At 35.2% G+C, this 13,781-nt stretch overlaps 1 protein-coding gene across 3 annotated transcripts in view; it reads left to right on the forward strand.

The window, feature by feature from the left end:
* Positions 1-13,781, forward strand: part of LOC118192455 (uncharacterized) — a 178,961-nt gene that overhangs the window by 126,697 nt on the left and 38,483 nt on the right. For all 3 annotated transcript variants that reach the window (XM_035363430.2, XM_035363429.2, XM_085826010.1), the window contains one exon: positions 10,032-13,374. In XM_035363430.2, coding sequence (XP_035219321.1) covers positions 10,078-13,374 — 3,297 coding nt within the window. In that variant the 5' untranslated portion in view covers positions 10,032-10,077. The remainder of the gene's footprint in view (positions 1-10,031; positions 13,375-13,781) is intronic.

The following is a 13,781-nucleotide window of genomic DNA, read 5'->3' on the forward strand; positions in this document are numbered from 1 at the left end:
TTTTTAAACTGATACTGCCGACAATAATTATAATGTCACTTTGCATGGACTTTGGATTATAATGCACTTTGGATGCTGTTCTGCCAGTCAAAAAAGGTTTATAAAATGAAATATAAATATGTTCAGTTTTATGTTCCCACGCATGTTTAAAAATCGCCTTGAAAATGATCGGAAGGATTCTGAACATTTTATGGGATTATTCGCCTTATTACAAACTTTATTACCATTTCTAAGAGGGTTCTTAGAACGCGTATATAGGTATACTTCCGTTTCGATTTCAGCCCAGGGCAATAATACGCAACATACTGGTTTTTTTATCACCTAAAATGAATGTTATTTCTTTTCAATTAATGGATTAATTTCTGTTCAAGAGAAAGAGTAGAACGTGTGAGAAAGCTGTTAGCAACGGATGAGACATAGATCTTAGATTTATTTTTTTGAATTGTTATAAAAAATCGTTTCTCAGAATGCATCAACGGGAAATTAATAACACTTCGCAGTAAATGTTATTTTAAATCAATAATATAATATGATGAACAAAATACTGTGTTGCGTGCAATACAACATGTCGATTGCAAAATTTCCGATTCTTACTTCTTGTAAGAGATTGTGTTGTGTAACTATATCGTCTGCGTCAGAAATTAATGATTATAATGAAATTTTGTGTGAAAAAATAGATTGCAGCCATTTATGTGCATTGCGTTTGCTTTAGTTTTGTTCAAACGGTAATATACTTTTTAATATTTTTAATTTTTTTAACATTTTACGATTACAAAAGAAAAGCAGAAACAAAGACTGAAATTACCAAAATTGAGAATTTTGTACTTTAATTTTACGAGTAAATATTTAATTTTATCAATTGAGGAAACCTTTTCGATGTAAAACCATTTTCTTTTTCTTTTCGAGACAACGGTTTTACCTTTTCTGGGCTTTATCTTGTGCGCTTTTGTACAGTGAGCTTTTATCTGGTCACCGTTTACGACCTAGCTTTGAAATGCATTTGAATGGCATTTGAAATGCTTTTCACTCCAAGTTTAACGGTTTTCGACTTTTTAAAATGAGAGATGTCCGACTCTTCCTGTATTTCATATATATATATATACGCACACACTACTTTACTACTTTCATTGCACCAACCCCCTGATGATGATGCAGCAAAATATGTAAATTTCTTATTTCATTTTGATTTTCGGCATGCTTTGCCCTCTTTTTCTTGCTGTTTGCTATTGTACTTCTGGTTTTTAGTTACTGCATGTGATTTATTCCGAACTGAATATGGGATGAATTTTAAAAGTAATTTTTTTATATGTATATAATCATTCTCAGAATATTGGAAAAGAAATCTTGCTAGAGTTTTTTTTAAGTAATGTCTAAAACGTAGCAAATTAATAGAATAGTAATATTTTAAGGAAAATGGATGAATTCATGACAAGGGCAGTTAAAACAAACTAAATAATATAAGTTTCTTGGATGTTTAAGAGTTGAGCTACACCTGAGAGCCGTTGACTGACTATTATTTAGCCTAGTTTTGATCTAATTATGATGAAAATATATTAAATTTTGTTGAAATCGTGAAACACTGTAATGCAACTGGCAAGTGAGTGTCGATCGACTTATTTAATGTAGGATTGCCACAAACTTTCGATTCCTTAGGTAGCGCAATATCTATGAATTGCAGCAAAGCGAAGAGCACACCAAATGAGATAAAACCACTGAAAACTGGTAGTTTGACCCGGATTCGAACATAAATCCGCTAAATTACAATTAACACAACTTTAAACACAATAATATAATTTATGAAAAAATATTTAAATTCTTTAATTTAACAGTGTTTCGATTAGATAATTTAAGCTTTAGCAAAGTAATCGAAGAAGACGAAGGCCTCCGTGAAGGACTTTTCAAGCGAAATTTCCTCATTCTTGCGCTACATATAAGGAACGAGACAGAAATTCGCATGCAGCGAACCTTTTCTCATGGATCTGAACCTCAGTCGAACAGCCGTTGTTCAGGATTTTTACCGCTCGGATGCTGGTAGGCTGCGATCTGAGTTCAAATACAAATGCATTGGCAACTAGGTTACCACAAACAAGTATTTGTGCATACTTTATTCTATTCAGAGTACCCATGCCTTTGGTTTAAATAAAATAAATTATTCTCGATACATGCGCGTCTTATTCAAGCGAACTATAGTTACATGTTCTTCGACATTGCTCATCAGTCATCGAGTAGGTAAAACCCACATTTGAATCCTTAGAAATGGGTTTGTGGTTTGTTTTATGTCATTACGGCAAAGCACTCGAGGGCTATCTTCCTAAGTGGAGGGACGCTTTCGTGGAAGACTTTCTGGGAGAAACTGGATTATATACACGTTACACACGGGGTAAACCACAAAAACGCCCATGATACTAGCCCTTTAGCGGGATTCGAATAACTAACCAAGTTACCAGTGTTCAGCGACTTTACCACTGAGCCGTTGGTGGGCCCTTGGAAATGGGAGACAGTATGGGTGTTTTCGTGATTATCTCGTTCCGTATTGTAAATGCGAATCGTTTTTCTTTAGAAAGTCTTCCTTTAGGCAGTATCCTTTGCTGTATTCAAACAAACAAAGCACGTAAGCGAATGACATTGAAATAGATTTATTATTTGGGTTATTGCAAAGCACATGAAAGCTATCTATCTAAGGGAAGGGATGCCATCTTGGCAACGCGTATTCATGTTACACACGCGGAAATTTTCGAAAGCTGTCATGCAGCCAGTCTTCTCTTATAGATCTGAAAACCTGAGTCGAACTAATGTTCAGCAATTTCCACTTGGCCGCTGGTGGCGGGCAATGCATTGCCATGCAAGACTTCTCTTTCATATGCACTCAAAATGTCAGAAGCCTTATATAGTCATAGATTCTCAATTTCATTTTTTCTTCATCTAAAATCCAAATGCAATTTTTTAAAGTAAAATCTAAAATATAAAACTAAAGATAACAATTAAAAACCCAGTGTTTTAGAAAAATCTGTTGTTTGCTCCACACCTTTCCCCAGAAAATTAATTTTTTTTTTTAAAGTAACAAACATTAAACTTTTTCCACTTCCCAGAATTTACTGGGAATTACTCCTTTTGTTGCGTCAAGTTCTTGGAAAACTCTCATGCGTGAAAGGTGATATAGATGATCGTCTGCAACAACACATCCCCTTTAATGCTCCAGACAGTTTCAATGCCAAGTTTCTAGTTATAAACTTCCGGTTTCTTTAGGATTTTGTCCAGAATTTTCAAGTGTTCGAAATGACGTAATTTTGCTTTTTAACACAACTTTCTGTTGAAAAAAGCTGGTTTATTCGACAGGTAAATGATTACTTTATACCTAGCTACAATGATCAAGTATTAAATCCCTTGAATTAGATATCTTATAAATTTCACATCTACTAGAGATACAATTAAAAACTGATAAAAATATAAGTAATTACTGCTAAATCTTTTATGGCGAGCACTAGCCACTCAGTAGTGGCGAAAGTGGTGGTCATTTTATTATGGACATAGCTAATAGTCGGGCCACCGTTACCTTCTATTAGGGGACAGAAGATGCTATAAAATTCTGCTGCCCAATCGGTATAGTGGTTAGCGTCGCTGACTGCTGTGCCGAACGGCTCGGCTTCGAATCCCGAAGAAGTATAAATGTTTATAAACGTATAGTGTCCGTGCGGCATGGGATCATTCTCTCAGTATGCGGCGAGACGAATGTCCTCTCGAGAGGTTGGCGGTAGGGTAAGAAAGGTGGGAGACCCTCGGACCCGTCCCTCCGAGTTGCTCTCCAAACTGGGGGCGAAAATGAGCTAAATCGGACTGTCACCTGTATATTGCTCAAAGCTGTTGCCAACGGCAGGCGTAAACTTGCGATCCTTGCTACGTGGAATTTCGTGGGCTCTGGCAGACAAGTGAGCATTAACAACAACAGCAACTGTAAAATTCTAGCATAAAAATGTTGAATATATCTTCAGTAAGAGCTACTAAATTTATCAGTATGGCGTTTCTAACAATTATGTTATGTTATGTATGAATATATACATAACATAATTGTTTTCTAACAATTATGTATATATGTTATGTATAATATAACAATTATGTTATGTTATTATGTTATATTATCTTATGTATGAGACTTCATTTACTACAGTGTTTCAAGGGTTTAGAACAGCATCTATGATGGCAGCCTTCCAAGGCGGATAGACCTTTCTACTTTAGAGTAATCAATCATCTTCTTTCGTAACTAGCTCTTTTCTTTTTTTTTTTTAATTAAAAATTGGCCCTTTTTTTAATGAATTTCCATTCACATTTTAATAATCATGTTAACGCACTATAAATCGCAATTCGAGTAACTGTTTTCTATTAATTTTGAGGCCAAGCTATGGCGCATTGGATAAGATCACCGGGCATTAACAATTTTTTCCAAAACTTATTACTCTTACGCACAGTAAAAAAGCCCACCAGCGGTGGAGCGGTAAAATCGCTGAACACTGGTAGTTGGGTTCGGTTTGGGGCCCGAATCCCCGCGAACGGCTGCCTGCATCGGCATTTCGAGGTTTTTATTTCATGTGTAACGTATATATAAGGAGTTTCTCTTAGAAAGTCCTCCATGAATACATCTCTTCTCTTAGACAGGTAGCCTTCGAGTGCTCTGCTATAATCATTCCTCATGTGCAGCATACTGTCTGACCATAGGTAACGCTACCCCGACAGGTATTCTGTTAAATCCTTCCAGTAAGTAAATCGGCTAAAAACGTGTATTGCTGAACTTGTGATATGGGGATAAACACACTATACCTCCCCCAAAATTACTCCACATGACTTCCTTGTACGGCCTATTAAATTATACACATTTTTTGCTACGCTTCATTTAAACTTATATCCTCAAATTATTATAACTTTATTAAACGATTTCTCCAGACAACTTAAAATTTGATATAAAAAATTGCAAATTTTGAAATCAATCACTGTCATACAGGAGACAAACTTCTTCTAAAGTTATTTTTTCATAACGAATATAAAACGTTCAGAAATATAAATATAGAAACCGGGAGACCACATTAAAAGTGAGATTTCATTATATCACGAAAATAATTTTTTTTTTTTTAATTTTCACATTGCTAAAACATGAATATTTTCGTCATTTAAAACACATCTGTAACTGGAAGTGTATGACTACGACCAAGGATTTCGAAAATAAAGGCCGTGTAAGGACTTATAAGCCAGGTGATATAGTATATATACTATATGTAAGAAAAATAAAATGTGTATAAAAAATTAAATTAAAGCCCCTTGATGCTTAATTTTAATTTGATATATCGCCTTTGTATTCTAAATATAGTAATCTTTTTCCGCACTGCGTCATTTCGAAACTAATCCATGTACTATTGCATAACGCTTATATTACATACTTATGACTATTACATAACGCTGGTGATGCAATTGGAACCAAAACTCAACAGCCATTAATAATGTCACAGCAGTATTACTTATCCATTCAAATGCATTGAGAACTGAAACAAATTCATCCTGAATTAATATTTCATCTGAACACAACTTGTTTCCTACACATCGACCTATCTGGGCTGTTGATTGCTGCTCTTTTCTTATTGCAAAGCTATCAGAAATGTATACATACATACGGACGAACAGACGTCATGAAAAAACTACCTTTTGAATCCATTTTAAATCCATTTTGCAGTTTATTTTTGGGAATAAAAGAGTCCTTTATTTTGTCCGTACGTGGCGACGTCACGCAAAAAAAGTCGTCTTAATGGATTAGGGAACGGTTAAAATGGATATTTCTGTTGAAATATATCCTACTTTTTCCCGCTGGAAAGCCCTCCACGAAGGCCTTCCTCCCCTTAGGCAGATAGCCCTTGCGTGCTTTGCCTTAATCAAATAAAGCAAACCAATCATTAAAAGGAATAAAAAATGCTTTTGTTATTCAAGTTACATATTCACTGCTTGTTCTATAATGGCCGATTTCTTACGGCCATTGCTATTCTTGCATATTTGTCGCGTTTTTCTTGTAATCAGTGCCTTTAACGGAAGTGAAATTTAGTGAACCAATAAATCGCGTACGCTCATCATCGAACTATCCGTGGCCAATCCATAAATATGAACTTGCTGTAAGAAATGCATTACGAAGAAGTGTTACACTTGTCAAGCCTTGCTATTTGTAAATTATCTTATTGTGTGTTTTCCCATATTTATATAGAAACTGATGTGCTATAAATCACAGGTGCTAAAATTTTGTATACCTACGAAAATTAAAATTTTCCCTTTATTAACTAATTTGTATCTTAAATAAATAAAATGTAAAAGTAAGATTCTGTACTTCACTTAAGATTATTTAAAATTTAAATATATAATTCTTTTCTAATGCCTATATACATTATGTTTTAATGTTTTTCTGTTTTATTGAAATCTAATTATTAGTGAAGCTTAATTTGTGTTCATTCAAGCTGTCATTCTTAGCAAATAGTGTCTACTTTATGATTTTCTCCAATTCTTTTTTTTTTTTTTTTAATTGGCTGCAATTGGCAAAGTATAAATTTTCGCTAAAACATAAAAGTAGTTCTTAATCTTTTAAACTTACGGTTCACTTTTGCAACCACCGCTGGCATCACTCCAAACGCAAAAGTGTGTTAAGCGAATGAGTGTAAAGAAGTGTTTTTTGGCCGACCTTTCACATCCACTCAACACCTGCTGCAACTCTGCTTCGCACCCACAACGAGTAAAAATGAAAACAAAAAATAAGAGATTATTCTACACTCGGCTGTATTATAATGTGCCGAGACGTTAGAATAATCCTTTATTAGTTGCAGTAATATCGCAAATACTCGGATATCGTAATCAGGTAATATCGCAAATATTATCAGTTGGATCTATCATTAATTGTATTTATTAAATTTATTATTAAAAATTTAGGTATTCGTTACTAAGAGGTTCATTTCTTGCTTGCAAAATGAGTCACATGTTGAAAGAATATTTACAAGGCCCGTGGGAAATAAAGATCTTATGTCTCGTGCAACAGCAACTTTTGTCAGGTTGCATGGATAAATAGTGGTGGTGTAACACTACACACACATACACACACACACACACACACGAGAAAAAAAAAATTTGGAGGGACTTAACCTTTTCTAAAGTCAAAAACTGACGAATGAAGCACTATATTAAGCACCAAAGGAAATATCCAAAAATAAAACTTTAAAAAGTTTTTAATGCTCTCGGTTGTTGAAATTTTCTCTAAGTGAGAATATATTATCAAGGCTTCATAGTAAATGAACTTGTTCAAATTTTTATTCTAGCTTATTCTATGTTTCACGGTCCATCAGCGGCCGAGCGGTAAAATCGCTGAACACTGCTAGTTCCCGCTTGAGGGGAACGGCTGACTTCATGGTCGTTTTCGTGTATACGAGCCAGTTTTCCTTAAAATGTCCTTCACGAAGCCATCCCTCGCTTAGGCAGATAGCGTTAGCATGTTTTGCCATAATAAACCAAGCCACGTATATTTTGCTTCGTATATTTTGTTACATTTTTCTTCAATATTTCCTGAATAAACCCATTTAAATATGAAACAAAAATGTATTTTAATTAATCAATTAAGCGCAAAAGTTGCCCTAATAATGTCCATAAATAAGAAAAGAATCAATGATCAGCTACTAATCAATCAGGTTTCAAATCTGGAACTCCGAAATCAGATAGGCTGAAAAGTACTGGCTGAATTTCCTCAGTTCTTACTACGTTCTGCTGAGTGGAGGGAAACTGAAGAAAGATGCTAAGTGCAACATCTACTGACATCATCTGTGCGTCTCTCAGAGAAATATAATATTATACTGAAAAGTACCACTGTTGATCCATCCACAAGGAATGTCTTTATAAGCAACGGAATTATTAAGTTACTTAGAACTTAAAATTTGATCTCCTTCCTTATTTGCAGAGCTAAACTCTTCCAAATACTTAACTAAGGTTCCCAGCGACTAATTTTCAGTTTCGGGTGTTGACGATAGTAAGTTTGAGCACTTATCTTGTGAAGTAAAACACTTACCAGTATCTCATCTGAAAAAGCATTTAGCTGTGTTAAAAGGGGAAATAGCTTAGTTTTTAAGTTACATAAATAAGAATTAGGAATACCTTTATTACTTTTAAGTCTGGAAATCCAGATTACCTACAACTGGCTGAGTAGTTAATACTTTTGGATATGGTAGTTTTGTGTGTAGATCAATTGTTTGCGAAATGAGCTGGCTTCATAATGGTTTCAATTTTTTGCATGTTTTGCCGTTATATACTGTGTGCGTACGAGTTTTTCTTTTAGAACATCTTATACGTATGCATTCCTTTGACAGCCCTAGAGTGTTTTTCCGTAATAAGTAATCTGACTTAATCCTTAGAAAATAGCTTCAGAAACTACCCCTTATGTGAGCAGTAAACCGTTTGAGTTTTATCATAAATACGACTGTTGCTTTGTGTTTTGACTTACTTCACTTGTCTGACAGTAACATCAGAACAAGCCCACAAAATTCTTCGTGGCAAGAAGAGCAACACTGCGCCTGTTGTTGGCAAGAGCATTGAGCATCGTACAGGTGACAGTACGACTTCACTCAGTTTTGATGTAGAGCACCTCAGGGAGACTGGTCCTAGGATCTCTCACCCCTCTTTCCTTATCACCAACCACTCGAGAGGACTTTCGGCTCGCCGTATACTTAGAGTGCCACCATGCCGCATGGGCACTATACAAACATCCATGCCTTCTGCGAGATTCAAACCTAGGCCCTTGGGTACTGCAGTAGGCTTCGCTAACCACTATACCGTCTGGGCGGCCCATAAATAGGACTTAAACATAAAAATTTAGTTTTGATGCTGAGTCATTAATGGGCATCCAAGTTAAAGCTTTCTTACTTTTATAATCAACTAATGGTAAACCATTAATCGGTAATAAAGTAAGTGTAATAATCTAAGTAATTGATAAAAGTTTAAGTATTTTTCTTATCTTAAGGCCAGATTCTTAAAGGTAGCCTATTTTTAAATAAATGCGAAAAAGCACTTATAAGGCTATATGGGTTTTTGGTATATGATGCAAAAAATTAAAACATGATAAAATTCGCAGCTGTAACAGAAAACGCCAAGTAGTTTAAATAACGATGAACTATGGGAAAATATGCGAATATACGTTCTCTTTAGTAGCTACAATAAATCCCAGGGTGACACATAAGTCGCTTTACCTATATATTCACAAATAGCTTTTTAACATATGAAGCCACATACATGTAATTAAAAGTAAACATCTCTTTAGTATACTTTACATGAAAGGGACAGTAAATGTTCAATATGTGAGTATTCTTCTATATGCATGAACGTGACGACACTTATTCGCCGTGCAGCATCCATCCTGGAAGGGCAGTAATTTCTAGCCGAATGTTTTCCTGCTGTTTATCAATAGTGTGAGTTATTTGTATGTATGCTGTTGCAAATAATATTATGGAAAAACTCGTATAGTAATATATGTAATATGTATAATTATATTACTCATATAATCAGCAAGAAAATAATAATAGTAATTGTGACATCAAACCTGATAATATTGGCACGTTTTCCTCACGCGAACGTGAATACGAACCAAATTCCTTTAAAAAGTCCTCCCCGAAAGCATTCGCCTTAAACAGATTGCTCTCACGGCATATCTGATCAAATAAATCAACTAATTTTAGAAATCACTCATGCACCCTTAAATACCTGGTTGCATCTTTTTCATAGAAACGAGATCCTGGATTACATTGTTTCCTTGAAAATACCCCTTCTGGGTTTCACTTTTAATTACCAGTTCTTGCTAAGTTTGTTAAAAATTTATTTATAAAGCGACCTGTATATCTTAATTGTCATTTGTGACAGAAATCTTTAAATACCTTATCTTCTGTTTTGAGTCTTATTTTTGCGTATTGCACAAAAAAAAGGTTGTAATTTTGTACTCATCTTATTCGATACTAATATTGACTTTTTTTTCATTGCAGAAAGTGTGAATGATGAAGTCAATTTAAAAGGAATCTAAGCATCAAAATGTCTGTTATTTGTCAGAATTTTGTACAAAATGCTTGGAAGAAAGACCTTTGTTCAAATTGTTTCAAGTCCGTTGGAGACCACGAAAACAGCGACAATGGAACGCATAATGAAAATCTGCAGCAGGATGAAAGCGAGAATCTGAATGAAAGATATGTCTCTCAGTCGGCAAATATATATACATCTCGTAATACTACTACACCACATACCACATGGAAGTCACTAATATCTGAAAGAAACAGTAAAAATTCTCAACCTTTTAAGCTTGAAACTGGTTTTCAAGGGCGTCTTCTGACAATCAACAAAGCTTCGAACGGAACTGAAAAGAAAAATACTCATGAATCGAAAATAAGCAACGGGCATGTGCCTCATTCTGTCGATGACTCTTCCCAAAAGCAAGTAAATGGTCACCTAAAGAAAATATCAGGCTCCCAATCTGAAAGCACATTAAATGTACAAAAAGGCTGCAAATATCAAAATGGAATTCATCTGAGCAATGGTAATGCTGAAAGGAATGACTATAAAGTGAGCAATAAAAATGAAGAAAAAATAGAAATGACAGAAAATAAAAGCAGTAAAGGCCTGGTGAGTCGATATACATCGGAAATTGAAAATGCGAGTAAAGAAAATATTTCAAATCAGAAACAAACTCAGTCTAAATTTACGAAAAGTAAAAGCGAAGATGTACCTCAGGAGTTTAACCACTCTTTGCATAGTATACTGAAAAAAAGTATTTCTTCGCCGGATGATAGCAGTGTCCAAAGCCGTCGCAGCAGCAATGTGGGCTTTAATGAAGAACCACTGGTGATAGGTTATGGAGGTAGAGATTTTAGCCCAGAAGAATTAGAATGGGAAATGGCTTCCTCAGATGGAGAAACCGAAAATGCATTAGATAGTTTGGATGAAACGGAAGATGACCGCGCCTTTTCGAAAATGACCCAAAAAAATACAGAATTCAATTCTGATAACGCCAACCTTCTGCAAAAAGAAAATCCCTGTATTGATAAAAGTAGTAAAGAAGTGAAACGGACTGAAAAAATCTCCAACAAATCAATAACCAAAAAATTAAACTGCAGTAGCAAAATAAGTGATGACTCCACGACTAATAAATCAAATGGTCAAACTACATCTAAATCCTATAAAGAACAGGAATGTAAAACTACGAGTCACGAAATGCCGAGTACTAAAGTCCTCATAAATGAAGAACCATTAAGTTCCTCGTTTAATAAGATTGAAATTTGCCTTAAGAAAAATGAAGAAAACATCGATGAAAACAAAAAGAAAAACTATACCAATGAGGCAGAGAGCTCTGTGGAAAATAACAGTAATCATTTCACGGACGAAACAAACGTAAATGCGGAAGCAAGCAATCGAAACATTGAACATATCTCAATAAAAGACAAAAATGGTTCAATAAAAGTCGCAATAAAGAGCGATAAAACGAACCATGCGGCACGTTCGCAAGAGGTTACAGTCGTTGGAGTTGGAGAGGCTACGATCTCCGAAGATGTCAAAAATAGCACGGAGTTTATAAATGGAGCACTACCACCTTCTCGCGTTGTTAGTACTCCAAACATCGAAGAGCGTGGTGAAACCAAGCAGCCGGACGATCCGGTAATGTTTTCTGATGGCGGGGAAAGTGCCTGGCAGCAAGAAAATAAAAGAAGAAATGCAGAGTGGGAAGGTAATGAATCGGCAATGCAAATATTGCAAGCAATCAATACCTCATTAACAAATCGCCATAAAATGAGAGAAAGTGAATCAGATTCTGAAATTTCAACCTCACTAGACGGGAAAACACAGAATGAATCATCAGAAAATCCTGATACGAATCACGAAGCGCCAGTAAATATCGATGCAGTGAAAAATGTAATCAGTACGACAGAAATCATTTCTGCTGAAACAGATAGTTTAACTGAAGAACCTGAAAGCATTACAGTGAATGTTGAACCTCGAACTTCCTTTCTGCATGGTATTGTTTCAAATGATAATGCTTCCAAACCAAGTGCAATTTATGGACCCGCTTCAGATTTATTTGTGTCTAGAAGTAATTCATCATCTTCATCATCCTCAGACGAGCTGAGTAAAAGCGAATCATCTCGTTCGATAAATACTATTGTAAACAATGATGACAACTCGGAGCAATGCAAACAAAATCAAATTTTGGAAGAAAAGCAGAATGAAAAGCTTGAAACTAAAATTGAAAAAACATCTAAAACGGAAAAAGGTATCAAATCTTTCGTAGTGAATAAAATGAAACCTAAAATACCCGCAAAACCTTCTAAACAACGCCCTTGTTCTCAAACTTATGCTGTGACTAATTCACAAGAAAATATTGCAACACACGACACACAAGCTTTTGTAAAAAGTAGTCCTCAAAGTGTTGAATACTTTTCATCTACGAGTTTTTCTACACTTCCAGATGATTCTTCGAGATCAATAATTTTAGTAGATCACTATGCGGAAAGTAACATATATAATGAAGTGAACAATAAAGAATCAAAAGTTCAAGATGGTGAATACAGTGGAAAGTCTAGCCCTGGGCGAGAATCTAAATTGGCAGCATTGGCTATGGAACTTGAACAGGTTCGGCATACCAACGGTAAAAGACAAGCCCCTGCACCACCTAAAATTCCTGATCCCCCATTAGAAGATCCACCAAGCTGTACAGGAAGAACATCTCCAACTTCCTCGGATATTCCACACAGTTTTTCGACTTTCAGAGGAGAAACTGCTGCATTTTCTTCAGCATCATCTACTACTTCAACATCATCTCAAGATACTGAGACTGGATATGCATCATGGAATTTACATGGTGACAGTGATGGCCAATCTAAATATTCGAAGTCAAAAGGTTCTTTCCTTCTCACACAATATTCGAAATGCAAAATGATCGCTATGGGTTATGCTGAAGATGGTGTCAGAGCAAGAAAAAAATTTTCTCTGAAAAAACTGCTCAAAAAGGGAAAAGATTCTGAATCTAAAGGGACTTTCGATCCTACTGGCAAAGCATGGAAGTACAATGATCATTTCGAAAGACCACGAGCCAAATTGGAGATAATCCATCCGATGGACCTAGAGAATAAATCTGTAACAGTAAATCCAGGATTTGATTCTACGAATACAAGTTCCGTGTCATCTTTTACAGCAAGTGCCGATGACTTGTCTCTAAGAAATAGCGTATCCAGTGATTATGGAAGTTACTATTCTGATACTATGTCCCCAGCACAAGATTTGAAACCGGAGGCCAATTATGAATATATCCAGCCACAGATACAACCAACAGAAGATTCGGAGGTAAGACCAAAATTTCGTATATAATAATTGCTACTTTTCTGTTATCGGAACCAGATTCATAAATGTATGGATGGATGCACGTGTGTATGCGTGTGCGTATGTGTGCATACATATACATATGTACGTACATGTAAAAAATACAAGAGCACATGCATACATGCCCATATGTACATATATTTCTGAGTTCGGTCCCGATAACAGAAGAGTACCAAATAAGGTGAATGATTTTTCTAAATAAAAAGAAAATGTCTGTGATTAATAATATTTGATCCTGGTTAAGAGGATTTTAAATAATTTTATTTTCACCGAGTTTCAAATATTTTATTCTAAATATCCTTATTTTTTCAATAGTAATTATAAAAGAAAAATAATTCATAAATTTAAAACTTTATTTCTTCGTACTTAAG

Source organism: Stegodyphus dumicola, chromosome 1, assembly GCF_044657685.1.
Source record: "Stegodyphus dumicola isolate Sdum_Otavi_A_Nest chromosome 1, ASM4465768v1".
NCBI classification, from domain to species: Eukaryota; Metazoa; Arthropoda; class Arachnida; order Araneae; family Eresidae; genus Stegodyphus; species Stegodyphus dumicola.